General features: G+C 45.8%; 1 protein-coding gene across 2 annotated transcripts in view; it reads right to left on the bottom strand.

The window, feature by feature from the left end:
- The window catches only part of Brwd1 (bromodomain and WD repeat domain containing 1), a 94,137-nt gene extending 79,257 nt beyond the window's left edge, over positions 1-14,880 (bottom strand). The window contains exons 1-4 of one of the 2 annotated variants that reach the window (XM_059277429.1): positions 14,810-14,880; positions 14,664-14,722; positions 14,536-14,565; positions 14,377-14,436 (exon numbers count right to left, since the gene is read on the bottom strand). In XM_059277429.1, the coding sequence (XP_059133412.1) occupies positions 14,377-14,436; positions 14,536-14,565; positions 14,664-14,722; positions 14,810-14,858 (198 nt within the window). In that variant the 5' untranslated portion in view covers positions 14,859-14,880. The remainder of the gene's footprint in view (positions 1-14,376; positions 14,437-14,535; positions 14,566-14,663; positions 14,723-14,809) is intronic. The other variant, XM_059277430.1, reaches the window with a different exon arrangement.
- Positions 14,881-15,313: the final 433 nt, after the last annotated feature.

Raw genomic sequence — 15,313 nt, 5'->3', positions numbered from 1 at the left:
AGGTCAACATGTAGGTACTGGGAATCAAACCCCAGTCCTCTACAAAAGCATCAAGCACTCTTAGCCACTGAGTCATCTCTCCAGGTCCTACATGAGTGTTAACAGCTTCTTTTCAATTAAGGTATAAACAAATTTCCAGTCACAAATGAGTAAGTAAATATGCTATACAACACCAGTATAAGATATAACAATAAAAAGAAATTATTAAACCAAGCACAGTAGCTTACACCTATAATCCCAGAACTTAGAAGGCAGAGGTAGGCAGGACTCAAGTTCAAGATCAACTCAGGGTCTACATATCAAGTTCCAGGCCACAGGGTTAGAGCTGACTATTTTTTGTTTATTTGTTTGTTTTATGTTTTTTCGAGACAGGGTTTCTCTGTGTAGCTTTGGAGCCTGTCCTGGAACTCACACTGTAGACCCGGCTGGCCTCGAACTCAGAGATCCGCCTGCCTCTGCCTCCTGCTAGAAGTGACTGGAAAAGATGGCTCCAACACCTCTGCACATGTGGACAGCACTAATTCGATTCATTAAAAAGGAAAGAAGTGATGAAGGTGATAAGGGGAGGTGCTGGAGAGGGGAATCTAAGGAGCTGGGACATTGTATACGTGCATTCAAGAATCAAAGGACAAAGAAACTCAAATAATACAGAAGACACAACAGAGAGACAGGCTGTAGTGGCGCACGCCTTTAATCCCAGCACTCAGGAGGCAGATCTCTGTAAGCTTGAGGCCAGCCTGGGCTACAGGGCTAGTTCCAGGACAGCCAGGGCTATTACACAGAGAAACCCTGTCTTGAAAAACCTAAAAAAAGAAAAAAAGAAAACAAGGTACAACTGAGACAACTGTGCTTCAGAAGGCAGAGATCGCCTACTGCAATCAGAACACATCAGAAATGCAGGAAGGTACCAGGAGAATTCTTCACTGTCTTCACTGTGGTGACAACATTCAGCTCTTATCAAACTCAACACTTTTAAATAAGAGATTAGACAGAAGTTAATTACACCTCAATAAGGATAAACCACAGAGCAAACACAAAGAGAACTGGAGTTTAACTCATGAAGATGCACACAGTTAAATAACATGACTGTATCTGAAATAAAACTAAATGTTGCCTGCCTATGATTTTTTTATTTTTTTAAAATAATTTAACTTTAAAAAAAAAAAAAAAAAGATTCATTACTATGTATACAGTGTTCTGCCTACATGTGTCCCTGCAGGCTAGAAGAGGGCACCAGATCTCATTACAGATGGTTGTGAGCCACCATGTGGTTGCTGGGAATTGAACTCAGGTCCTCTGGAAGAGCTGCCAGATGCTCTTAACCTCTGAGCCATCTCTCCAGCCCCTATTTAACTTTATTTTATGTGCATTGGCATGAAAATGTCAGATCCCAAGGAACTGGAGTTAGACAGTTGTGAGTCATCATGTGGTTGCTGGGGATTGAACCAGGGTCCTCTGGAAGAACAGCCAGTGCTTTAACAGCTGAGTCATCTCTCCAGCCCCTCATTTTTATTTTTACGACAGCTTCCCTCTGTATCCCTCCCTGGCTGGCCTGAAACTTGTTAAGCAGATCAGGCTGGCCTTGAACTTGCCCCAATCCTCTGCCTTAGCCTCCAGGGTGCTGGGATTATAGGTATGAGCCACCACATTCCACTTCATTCTCACTAGCTATCTGTATTGGAATGCCCAGCACTTCTGGAATGATAAATCCCACTGGGCAGGATGAACCCACTCAGACTGGCAGGCACCAGCACTGTGGACATCAACATTTTCAAACTCTGGGGCACACTCCTCCAGAGAAACTCTGACACATGTAATTATAGATCTACAATCACCTCAACTATTGGTTAATGTTCGGCTGGGACCTCCAGCTCACTCCTGCTTGATCTGAAGAACCCCATTCCTCTCTCTCCAAACCCCACCCTCTCAGAGATCTCTGAACAAAGGGAAGGCACCAAAAAGCCCAGTTCTGCATTCTGGCAGCTGCAGCAGCTCCTCCCCTGAAGTTGCCAGCAGCCCAAGTCTCCGCCTAAGCATTCCAGCTTTTGGCCATACTTGGGTACAAACCCAGCTTGTGGAGGACATGTCATCACCCCCTGGCCTACAGGGTATATATGCTCCTTAGCTTTAGTTTGAGCGTGTGACTTCTCCTGCTTTGATCTCTGGCACTGGAGAACTCACCCAGAGTTGCTTTGCTCAATAAGCCTATTCTTTTACTTTTTCAATTCGGCCTGATCTGGCTTACTGAGTCAGTGGAGAAACGTATTATTGGGGTACAGAAAACTATTAGTTAACAATGGACTTCTGCTCTTAATCCAAATGTAAAACAGCCTGATTCCAACATAAAAATTTTCTTTATGTAGAGTGATAGAAAAAGCTATAGAAAATATCTTTCAACTTCTCAACTCATCTTTCCTACCACCTGGCAGACATTCCCACAAAAGACTTAAAAGATATATCTACTATAGTCTTCAAGTGTTTTTTTAATTAATTAGCACTTTATGCTTAAGTGTACGTAAGTAACTCTAAAAACTAATATAACTCACTCCTTTATTACACAGGCTTGAATAATTTAGTATTAAGAAAAATTATGGCCAGGCAGTGGTGGCGCACACCTTTAATCCCAGCACTTGGGAGGCAGAGCAGGCGGATCTTTGTGAGTTCGAGGACAGCCTGGTCTACAGAGCGAGATCCAGGAAAGGCACAAAACTACACAGAGAAACCCTGTCTTGAAAAACCAAAAAAAAAAAAAAAAAAAGAAAGAAAGAAAAATTATGGGCTAAAGTACTTGATGGGCTACATGTGACACTATCTCAAAACACAAAAACTGGTCAGAATTCACTCTCTGCCTCTTGCGTGTGGATGGCCCACACTTCTGCTACCAGTCCTTTCCAGCCTTGGTGGACTATACCCTCAAACTGTGAACCAAAATAAATCTTAAAAAAAAAACTTAATTAAAAACACCTCACAGCCAGGCAGTGGTGGTGGCACACACCTTTGATCCCAGCACTTGGGAGGCAGAGACAAGTAGATCTCTTCCAGTTTGAGGCCAGCCTGGACTACAGAGCAAGTTCCCAGATAGCCAAAGCTACACAGAGAAACCATGTCTCAGGGGGAAAAAAGAAAAACCAAGAACACCTAACACAACTGGGCATGGTGGCACACACCTTTAATCATAGCACTTAGCAGAGGCAGGCAGATCTCTTGTTGGGAAGCCAGTCGAACTATAGTGAGACATTCTCAACACACACACACCACCCAACAATGACAAATCACAATCTAGACAGACTCTAGTAAAACAAGTCAAATATTTCAGAAAGATGTTTTAATCTCAGCAGTTGTGCAGTAGACTTGTGTAAGTCTGCATCAGAGGCTGTAGGTCTGGTTTGCTTCCTTGGGGTGGGTGTTGTTTTGTAGCTCTGAGGATTAACAACCCAGAGCTTCCTACATGAACAGGAAGCACTCTACAGCCAAACTTCATCACTGCACCCAGACTATGAAATGATGCAAGTTTTGTTTTTGAGACAGTTATGCTATGGATGGAAGCCTGGATTGGCCTCCACTCAAGATTCTCATGCCTCAGCTGCCTGAGCTAAGATTGCAGGCAGCTGCCTCTATGCACGGACATGGATGTGACTAAGAAGCTGGCTAGATTAAGGAGCTGAGGAAATGGAGCAGCTCCTACTTCTCTCACAGCCACTGTATTAAGGGTATAAACACAGCAAACACACCTCTGAGAGGGTTTCATACGTGGCTGTACAACAGCAGCAGTGGTTTTTCAATGCGGAAATGTCGTATTGTACTGGAGTACATCTTTAATAAATGTGAGTATGTTATACAGGCTTTTAATGAGTACTTCTCGTGTTATCTTTTTTGCTAATGATTTATTACTTGCTATTTTATATTTGTTTTATAATACAGTAATGGGGTTAAATAAAAGCCAAGTTCACCCAATCATCTTTGAGTTCAAAATGGGCTGTACAGCAACTCCTAACATCAACAGCACACTTGGACCAGATACTGCTACGAATGCCAGCACATTAGGCGGCAGGGGTGCAGTTTTGCAGGTGGTTGGACAGATGGGTCAGCAGCAGAAAGAGCACTCACTGACTGCTCTTGCAGAGGGCCTGGATTCTGTTCCCAGCACACATAATGCTCAACTGTCCGCAACTCCAGTCCCAAAGAACCTAACGCACTCTGCTGACTTCTAAAGACACCAGGTATGTTCATGCTGCTCTGACATACATTCAAGCAAACTACTTATACACACAAAACAAAAATAAATACTAATAAAAAAAACGGTATGTTGCTTTACAAAGGAACTTTCACCTTCAGCCTTGAAGATGAGAAGCACTAAGGCTATTAAGTAGACAATAACCAACCAAGAGCAATCACGATAGACAGCTATCACACTTAAACTACAACAGCAGTTGGCAAAGAACTCTACAGGCATCTAGGAGGTGGTGGCGCATGCCTTTTGATCTCAGCACTCAGGAAGCAGAGGCAAGCAGATCTCTGTGAATTCAAGGCCAGCCTGACCTACAGAGAGTTCCAGGACACGTAATGCTATTAATGTTTGAGAAACCCTATCTCAAACACACACACACACACACACACACACACACACACACAAAAAAAAAAAAAAAAAAAAAACTCCTATAGAGACCTTCAAAAGACATTCAACATTTGAAGTTGGAAAAGTGAAAATGTTCCTAAGATATTGTCTATGCAGTGACCCAAAAAAAAAAAAAAAAAAAAAGCCCTTTGAACTGCTGTCCTTATCCTGAGTACAAACGAACCATTTCTCAAATGATCTGTGACATACAACAAACAGTGGACTGGTGGCAACCAGCTCACTGGACATATGAAGAAGTTTCAAAGCCAAACCTGCACCAAAAGACCACGGTCAGTTTGGTAATCTGCTGCCACCAGTCTGACCCACAACAAACCCATACATCTGAGGAGCCCAGAAAATGCATGAGATGCACAAAAAACTCAATGTCTCAACTGACACTGACCAATAGAAAGGACTCAACTCTCCACAACAAACGACCTCACATCTACAGCAGCATCTTTTGGGATGAACACATTGGGCTCTGAGTTTGGCCTTGTCAACTCAACTTCACTCAACTTCTTGACAACCAGCTACCACTTTTCCAAGCATCTTAACTCAGCAGTCAAAAGCACTGGCTGCTCTCCTAGAGGTCCCAGGTTCAATGCCCTGTACTCGCATGGTGGCTCACACTCATACTTAACTACAGTCCCAAGGCATTTGACACCATCCTCTAACTCTATGGTCACCAACCACCTATAACACAGACAAAACACACACACACACACACAAAACACAGTAAGTGAATCTAGCTGGGTATAATGGCACACGCCCTTTAATCCCAGTAATCGAAGGCTGAGGCAGGAAGATTTCTGAGAGTTCCAGCCCAATCTATATAGCAAGACTTTGTTCCAAAATAAGTAAATCTAAAAATGTTTGGTATTTTTGTTTTTTTGATGTGCATTGGTGTTTTGCCTGCATGTATGTCTGTGTGAGGGTCAGATCTAGGGAGTTAACAATTGTGAGCTTCCATGTGGGTGCTGGGAATTGAACTCAGGTCCTCTGGAAGAGTAGTCAGTGCTCTTAACTGCTGAGTCATCTCCCCAGCCACATAAAAATGTTTTTAATGTTTTTGGGGGGTTTGTTTTGTTTTGTTTTGTTTTTTCAAGACAGGGTTTCTCTGTGTAGCTTTGCGCCTTTCCTGGAACTCACTTGGTAGCCCAGGCTGGCCTCGAACTCACAGAGATCCACCTGCCTCTGCCTCCCGAGTGCTGGGATTAAAGGCATGTACCACCACCACCCGGCGTTTTTAATGTTTTAATCATAATGACTCCTTAATTAATAAAAGGCACTAAGATATGTCTGAATATATTTATGATGAATAAAATACTAACATTTACATGTACATGCCATGAGCACATGCACATACACAAATTGAGTATATACACAAAAAGTGTTTAAATGCACCTATACAGGCCAGGTATGATGGCATATGCCTTTAATCTTAGCACTTGGAAGGCAGAAGAAGGCAATCTCTGAGTTCAAGACCAGCCTGGTCTACATGAGTTCCAGAACAGCAAAGCTAAACAATGAGACCCTGTCTCCAAGTGAATAAATAAATATATGCATACATACACTTACATATACTCACAAATGTCCAAATTCTAAACTCTTTGGAAGATGTTTTGATCTTACCCTCAAAGTACGTGAAGTCAACTAAATCCAACAGTGCCCAAGCACGTCAATTACAAACTACAAAGGCCCAGCCACCATACTTCTAGCCTGTGAGGAAACATATCTTTACTGGGGCGGACACTTCACTGGACCATCTGTCTCTTTTATACAACAAAGTTCAGTGCAGACTCAAGTGCCCAGACATAGCGACACTGTGTTCAATGCAGTGCAAGGCTAACTGACAGACCGAGAACGTGTTTGGTACAGACCAGAACCAAATTATTTTGGGCTGTCTTTGGGCCCCTAAATAGCCATGTATTATTATTGCCATCTGTGTTTCACCGAAGATCTTCATGGCTAAGAGCTTTCTGGAATGTTCTAACAGACCCCACCTTTTTATTACTGTTGGGTTTTTGTTGTGTTTGGATCTCTGTGTAGCCCTGGATGTCCTGACCAGGCTGGCCTCAAACTCAAGAGATTCACCTGCCTCTGCCTCTCAGTACTGGGACTGAAGTCATGAAAACACCACCACCCTACATTGTTGTTGTTTTTGTTTTTTATTTATCAAAACAGGATCTCTCGGCAGTCCTGGCCATCCTAAAACTAGCTTTGTAGATCGGGTTGGCCTTGAACTCAGAAATCCACCTGCCTCTGCCTCCTGAGTGCTGGGATTGTAAGGGGTGTGCCACTATGCCCAGCCCAGCCTCCTCCACTCTAAAAGCTAAGAGTGCCACCAGATCACACCTCACTAGAAATAGCAGACTCCCCACTTTGTTGCAATCACCTCCTTGATGTTTCCTGTCATGGAATAGTCTTTTTGTACAGTGTGAAGATGTGTTGCTCTCATTTGTTTACTAAAGAGCCAACAGCCAATAGGCAAGAAGAGGTTAGAAGGGACTTGCGGACAGGGGAAAAAAGCCAGGGAATGAAGAAGGGTGTAGTCTAGAGAAGACATGGAGAAAAGCAAGATGAACATACCATGCTGAAAAAAGGTACCACCTCGTGGTAGAGTGTAGATAAAAAATATGGGTTAATTTAAGTTAAAAGAGCTAGTCAGTAACAAGACTAAGCTATCAGCTAAGCATTTATAGTTAATAAGTCTCTGTGTGTTTATTTGGGAGCTGGCTGGAGGGACAGAAACTTCAACCAACAGTTTCTACATGTATCAAAAAACTGCCTTTGTTTATGACTTTACACTGTTGCTATAAAAATTTCACGCAATTATTGCCACATTGGGAACATGGTATTTAGGGTAACTTAAATCTTTGTTCCCAGGCCATGGTTACTTCTACTCGGCTACAGGACGAAGTTTCTATTTCCTTTCAAGAAAGCTGTGTTTCTCCATCTACACCAGCCCACCTCAAGAACTGATAAAACAATCTTGTTCATATGGCCCATGGTTTAGACTCAGAATGATCAGCTGGGGCTGTAGCTCAGTGGGAGGGTACTTGTCTAGCACAGGACCCAGAGGTTAAACAGGAACAGACTTAGATACTCAACTGCAAGATGACACCATTTGGAGCTGAAGAGATGGCTCAAATATTAAGGGCACTTGCTCTTACAGAGGACCTGGGTTGAGTTCCTGGAAACCACATGGTGGCTCACAACCATCTGTTACTCCAGTTCCAAAAAGTTCCACGTCCTCTTCCGACCTCCTTGGATGAACAGGCACACATGTGACAGTACGTACACATGCAGGCAAAGCACTCACACTCATGACAATAATTTTAATGTTTTAAGTGTCACCTAAATGAGGGTCATTTCCTAGTTTTAAAATATTAGGTCAATTCAACAGGAAGACAAGAAAGCCTAGTGTGTCTTATACTTAGGAAATAAAAAAAAAAGCGCTAAAGAAATTCAACAACAACAACAAGACACAAATCCACAACCCTACTTAATATAGAAAACAACAAAACAAAAACCCATACACCAAGAAACAAATCCATGGCACTTTACCCTGAAGATGCAAACCCCAGTGGTCAGGTGAGCCTGTGGACACAAAGCAATTAGTCTCTCGAAGCAGCACAGCCAAGGCCACATGACTCGGTGTCACCACAACCCCCAGTCTTCAGTACCAAACACAAAGATGGCCTGCTGCTTGTCCATCCTTTAGTGACCCACAAGTAGGTACCTGTCAGCTGCTCTTGATTCAGATAATAGCATTCATAAAGATTTGTTGTCCTAAGACCCTACAAATGAAAACTAATTAAAATGACACCTATTCTACCTGCAATCTTACAGATACTGGTGACTTTGATCTCAGTAGGTAAAGGCAGACAGATCTCCTAGTTGCAGGCCAGCCAGAGCTACATAGTGTCTCAAAACAAACAAAATAACAAATACTGTTACCACATGAACACAGTATTTTTTTAATGATTTATTTATATTATGTATATTAGTGTTTTGCCTGTATGTATGTCTGTGTGAGGATGTCAGATCCCCTGGAACTGAAGTTACAAATAATTGTGATGCCATGTGAGTGCTGGGAATTGAACTTAGATTGTTGGGAAGAGCAGCAATATTCCCAAACACTGAGCAGACTCCAACCCCTACATACACATCTTTTTTTTTCTTTCTCTTTTTTTTTTTTCTTTCTTTTCCCTCCAGTTTTTTCAAGACAAGTTTTCTCTGTGTAACAGCTCTAGCTGTTCTGGAACTCATTTTGTAGACCAGGCTGGCCTCAAACTCAGAGATCTGCCTGCCTCTGCCACCTGAGTGTTGGGATTACAGGTGTGCGCCACCACGCCCAGCTACATGCACATCTTAAAGCCACTTCTTTCGGGAATATTATTAGACCTGTTATACAGAACAAAAAGCTGGGGTAGAAGGCCAGCAAAGTGGCACACATCTAAAATGCCAGCACTAAAGCAGCAGAAGCAGGAGGCTGGTCTACATCTCAAATTCCAGATCAGCCAGGACTACAGAACAAGACCCCTGTGCTGGAGGGAGGGAAGAAGGTGGGACAAGAAAACAGAAAGAGGAAGAAAAGGAAAGACAAAGTAGAGATTGGACAGAGATTAACTAATTTGCCAAACAACAAAAAAAACTCTCAAGAGGTCTGGAAAGACGGCTCATCGGTTAAGAGTATATGCTACTCTTGCAGAGGACCAGAGTTCGATTCCCAGTACCCGTGTCACACAGGCTCGTAACTGCCAGAAACTCCAGCTCCAGGAGATCCAATACCTCTGGCCTCTGAGGGTACCCCTGTACTCATGTGTGCTCACGTGTACACGTGTACACACACACACACTCTTAAAATAATAATCTTTAAAAATTTTTGCTTATGTGTATGGGTATTTTGCCGGCATGTACCTCTGTGCACCACGTGTCTTGTGCTCTTGGAGGCCAAATGACAGCACTGGATCCCTAAGACAAGAGTCACAGACAGTTGTGAACTGCCATTTAGTGCTAGAAATGGGACCCAGGTCCTAACTGAAAGAGCAGCCAGTGCTCTTTACCACTGAGTCATCTCCCATAAATATATATATATATTTTAAGAGAAGCAATTACTGAACAGAAGATTTCTAATTTAAAATCTAAGAAAAATGACAATGAGACCACCATGGCAGCACACTCGGCACTGGCAGGTCAGTCAGGACTACATAGGGTGATCAGTCTTCTAAGAGAATTTATGTAAACAATCAAAATCCCAAAGATAATCTCCTAGTGATAGCACAATGTAAGGATGAACTGATTTCTCTTACTGGTTATGGAAGACACTAGCCTATAAAAATGTTACTCAAGTACCCATGTGATGGCTTCTTGGAACATACACTGTGGGAGAAAACTGACTCCAACAAGCCGAATTCTGACCTGCATCTGCACACTGTGGCACACATGCACAGATACACAAAATAAACGAAAGATTTCTACTGTCATCCAATCAAGACTCAATCCCAATCCGCAGCACAATGAGGTGGAAGAGACCTCCTAATGCTCCGCTTTGCTTCGTTCCTAGATAGTCTCTCTACACAGCCCAGGTTGGCCAACCAGTGCCTTTGCCTCAGCATCTTTTTCTTTGTTTTTGGAGACAGCATTTCTATATGTAGCCCTGTCTGCCCTGGAACTAACTAGCTCTGTAAACCATGATGGCCTCAATCTCACAAAGATCCTCCTGCCTGCCTCCCGAGTGCTGGGATCATAGGTGTATGCCACTACTGCCTGGCTTTAGTCTCAATTTTTAATAGGCAAGGGTACTCTTGCTCCTAAATACAGGTCAGATTAACAGTACAGACACAAATGTAAAGTAAGGTGTAACTTTGTAAAGCTGTATTTGAACCACCTGGAAAGCTTATAAAATTACTAGTGCCCAGACATACCATAGCAGATTCACATTTGACTGATTTGGTGCCACTGTGGACATACAGAATGTGTGAATTCTACTAAATCATTGTTTTTAATCTGCATTGGTGCTTTGCCTGCATGTATGTGTGAGGGTGCCAGATCTTGGGGTTACAGACAGTTGTTAGCTGCCATGTGGGTGCTGGGAATTGAACCCGGGTCCTCTTAACCACTGAGCCACTCTCCAGCCCCCAACCAAATAATTCTTATCAAAGGATTGGAACCACCGAGGAAAAGAAACATGGGAAATACTTCCAGCAAACAATCAGATAAAGGCAGATAACAAATCTCTTGGTCTCTTGAGTAAACTATTAAAGGTTTTACTCAAGCCAAGCATTTGTGTTACACACTTGTAAGCCCAGTAAGATCAGGTGCTTGATCAAGGTCATCCTCAGCTATATATCAAGGCCAGATAGCCTGGACTACATTACACCCTGCATTAACCCACCCACCATGCAAAACACACAACCTGTGATAGACAGGCATTCACAAAGTTCCATTTTGACTGTGCTAGAGGCTGAACCTGGGTTGTATCCCTCAAAAAGAAATAGCTGATGGGAGGTGCACGTCTTTAATCCCAGCACTTGGGAAGCAGGCCGATCTCAGTGAGTTCAAGGCCAGCCTGGTCTACAGAGCTAGTTCCAGGACAGCCAGGGCTACAAAGAGAGACCCTGTCTCCAGAGAAAAACAAATAAACCAAAAAACAACAGTAGTAATACAACAGTAATTTAGGAATGTATAAATGTGTAGAATTTGCTCTAAAATATTCCAGTGAGACTGGCAAGATGGTTCAGTGAGTAAAGACACTTGCTGCCAAGCCTGACAACCTGAGTTCAATCCCCAAGACTCACATGGTGGAACAACACTCCTACAAATTGTTCTCTTAATTGCAACTCACCCACTTAAATGCCTCCCCACCACAACACACACCAAATAAATGTAATTTACAAAATAAATTACTGGAAAGGAGAGATGGTGCAGCAAGTAAAGGGACTAGAACTCACCCTAGAAGGAGAACCAGCTCTCCAAGTTGTCCTCTGACCACCACACACCTGCCAGGACACTCAGTGACTATCACACACATAACTCCAGCGTTAAAAGAATTACTTTACAGACTTGCTTAAAAGGCAACTCAATGGGGTGAGAGGACACAGCAGTGCAATTAATCACTGGCTAACAGGTAGTTCAATAAAGTTGAGAACAGATACAACATTCCGATTAATCAGTGGTAACAGGTAGCTGGTGAGTGAGTCAGCATTCCATTTATCTGTTGAAAGATTTCATTGATAGTAATAAAAATGGAATGCCTCAAACGGAAACTAACATAAACATAGCAAATTGGTAAACTGCAAACTGTTAACATGTACAGAATAATTCTAATTTTGTGTATACTTGAAATAGCACAAACCTAAATTCTAAAGAAAAAAAGGAGAGTATCTAGAAGTCTCCACAAAACAGTAACAACAATGTCCTAGAGCCAGTGAGAGGCTCAGCAGGTAAATCACTTGTCTGAGTCCCACTGCCCAACTCCCACAAGTGTACCCTGACCCCGACTCCTGCACCGTGTTCCCAACCACCAGGGGTACAGTGATAAGGGAAAGGGTACCCAAACAGTAATCAGATGGTAAGAAGTGATACTGCATGAGCCACTCAGAAAATTCAGATACCAGTACCTCAAGTGGGTTTTAAGAAATTCTTAGCAGCAAAAAGACAAAAAGAAAACAAACTCCTCTCTAGACTTTATAATGTGGCTTCTGCAGTAAGGCAAGGTAAGGCAAGCCCTACATTTGTTTCTTAATTTCTCCCCAGTAGGACTACAGTGTCAACAATAGCTCTGGAGTAAAACTATGAGACAAACTACTTAAATGTTCCCTAGACTTTCAAAAAGAACACCTGATGCACACCTTTAGTCTTAGCACTTGGCCTGGTCTACAGAGTGAGTTCCAGAACAGCCAGGGCTACAAAGAGAATCAGATGGACACAAACACACACTACAAGACATCTGGAGGTAGCTAGGAAGAGGGTGTGGCTCCAAAGTACAACTCTGCCCAGCTGGAACTGTAAATCAGAATCCTAGCCCTTGTCTGGCGGGAAGGACTGTGGTAAAACTCTGCCTGTGGGTACAGCACCAGGAGAGGCCTTAGATTCACACCCCAGCATGCACACACCCACCAGCCTTAAAACATCAAATCTAGGAAAACAAATTTGGCCCATTAGTTTTTTAGAAAGCTCTTGAAAATATTCACTTAATATTCACTTTAAGTGTATTACCTGTGTGTACATATGTGCATACATATGCTTGACAGTGGAAGGCAGATATCTACTTGTGAAAGTAGGTTTTCTCCCTCCTCCACACGGATCCCCAAGATTAAACCCACGTTGTTAGGATTGGCAGGAAGTGCTTCTAACTGAAAAGCCATCTCACCAGCCTGAAGCATTTGCTATTTAAAAATAACCCTAAAAAGACAAATTAAACAAACCAGCAACCCTGTTTTATTCATAGCTCCCAGTGTCACAGCTAACAACCTGGCTAAGCACAGAACAGGAGTGGACCCACTAGAGCACCTGCCCAGCACTACTGAGCACTCTGGGTTAAATTCCTAGCCCTGAAAGTTCAAATTGTTTATACTTAACTGCTCAGACACACGACAAATCCCCTGGCTGACTTCTTGATAACTACTCTAGGAATATGACGGCCTCCAGTCCTGGGTATGTGGGGGAAGCCAGTGTGATGGCACTCCCCTGTAATCCAGGCCCAGTACTGAGGGGCTCGAGGAAGCAGCACTCCAGTCAAGGCCAAAAGTCAGCTGTGGAGACTCGGGGGTCGTTCTCAACTGTCCTCTGTATACAACACTGCTCAGTGTGGGCTAACAAATCAAATTAGTTAACACAAATTTTTCGTCTTAACTCAAAATTGTAAAAACTATTTTCCTGGAACGTTTCTGTTCCATTACCGATAAACCAAACCCCAAACGTTTGTTAACTGGATAAAACTCAATCATACACCACAGAACGTCTAACCAAGTGTAGGGAGGAGAATGAAAAGGGAAATACAAGTTAACACACAAGTTAGCACTGAAGAAAACAAAGAAAGCCAGGCACGAAGGACTTTAGTCCCAGCTCTTGGAGGAAGAAGCAATCAGATCAAGTTCGAGGCGAACCTGGTCTACACAATGAGTTCAAGTCTAGCCATAGGTACATAATGACACCCAGTCTCAAAAAACAGATGACGGAAGAATGTCAACTGAAAGCCTGTTACTACTACATACAGCAAGATCAAGCGTGAGTCAACTTCCTAAGGCGGTCAACAAACACCGCTCGGAGAAGCAAAGGTACTACACTGGCCTATCACGCTGCAGAGGAAAAACAGTGGAAAAAAGAAAAACACGGCAAGGGGCCATCTCCACCTTCACAGACTGATGACTATTCCTAGGGAACAAGTGGTCCGAAGACCTGGGCGGGGCAGGAGAGGAGAGACCAATGAGAGCTCGAGTTACAAGTCGGCACGGAGGGCGCCGAGAGCGCCCCTCTGAGTGGCTGGCGGCGCACCTGGAGACCCGGCCGGGCCGCGCGCCAGGGGCGCCCCCGCCCGCGCTCGCGCCGCCCCCAGGACCGTTTTCTGCCAAATCTGCCCCCAGCCCCCACCGCGAGCCCTCGGGGATGGGGGTGGGGGTCAGGCCAGTCGCCCAGGGCTGCCGGGCCACCGTGAACCCCCTGGGAGCGGCCCCGCGGCGCCAGCACGGGAGCGGAGACCCGGCCGGGGACGCGGGCGAGCGCGCGGGGGACGCGGGCGGGCGGGCGCTGCTCACCAATTCCTCGTAGCTCCTGCTGTGCTCGTTGCCCTCCCAATCCAACCTCTTCGGCAACAGCTGGAAAGAGACACGAAAAGGCGTCCGAGTGACCACCGCGGCCGGGAGGCCGGGCGGGACGGGGACGCGGGGACGGGGACGCGGGGGCGGATGACCGACCTGATACTGCTCCAGCTCCTGCACCAGCACCTGCGGCAGAGACGCACGGTCAGACCCGGCCGGCTGCTGCTGCTGCGCCCGCCCGCCCGCCCGCCCGCTCACCCGCTCGCTCACCCGCTCGCACTCACCTGCGCCGCTCGGCGACACGGGCCGGCCGAGAGGTAGCGGGCGATGAGGAAGTACAGCTCTGCGGGGAGAGAAGACAGGGACAGTCAGCGGGCGGCCGCGCGGCGCCGGGCCGGGCCGGGCCGGGGGACGCGCGGCCGCGTCTTACCCGACTCGATGAGAGGCACCGGACGTCGGGCTGGCGAAGGCTCCGCCATGGCGGGGCGCGAGGCGGGCGGGCGGGAGCGAGCGAGCCGAGCCGAGCCGAGCCGAGCGTGTAGGCCGCTCCGAGGCCTGACCGGACCGGCGTACCCCCCCTCCCGGCTCCTCAGGCGCGCGCCGCCGCCGCCATGCCGCGCGCCCGACGCGTCCGCGGCAGGAAGTAGCGCGGGGCTCGAGGGGGTAGGGAAGCGAAGTAGTCCCTCCGGCGGGGAGCCGCGCGCGCGGCGTGGCAGGACGCGGGGAATGTGGCGCCCACCCCCCCGGCCCGCCTCCGCGTCCTGCGTGCCGGGAGCGTGAAGCGCAAACGAGGCCTGCGTCCGCGGAGCGGAGTGGGAGGTGAGGGGGAGGCGGGGACCGCGCGCGCGCGTGGCCCGGATCCCTGCGCGCGGTGAGGCGGCCGCCGGCCTTTGTGCGGCGGAGGCGGCGAGCCGAGCCGAGCCGAGCCGAGCCG

This window comes from Peromyscus eremicus, chromosome 12 (genome assembly GCF_949786415.1).
Source record: "Peromyscus eremicus chromosome 12, PerEre_H2_v1, whole genome shotgun sequence".
Classification (NCBI taxonomy): domain Eukaryota; kingdom Metazoa; phylum Chordata; class Mammalia; order Rodentia; family Cricetidae; genus Peromyscus; species Peromyscus eremicus.
Note: the sequence above shows the minus strand (reverse complement) of the source record. Positions and strands in the feature narration are given on the sequence as shown.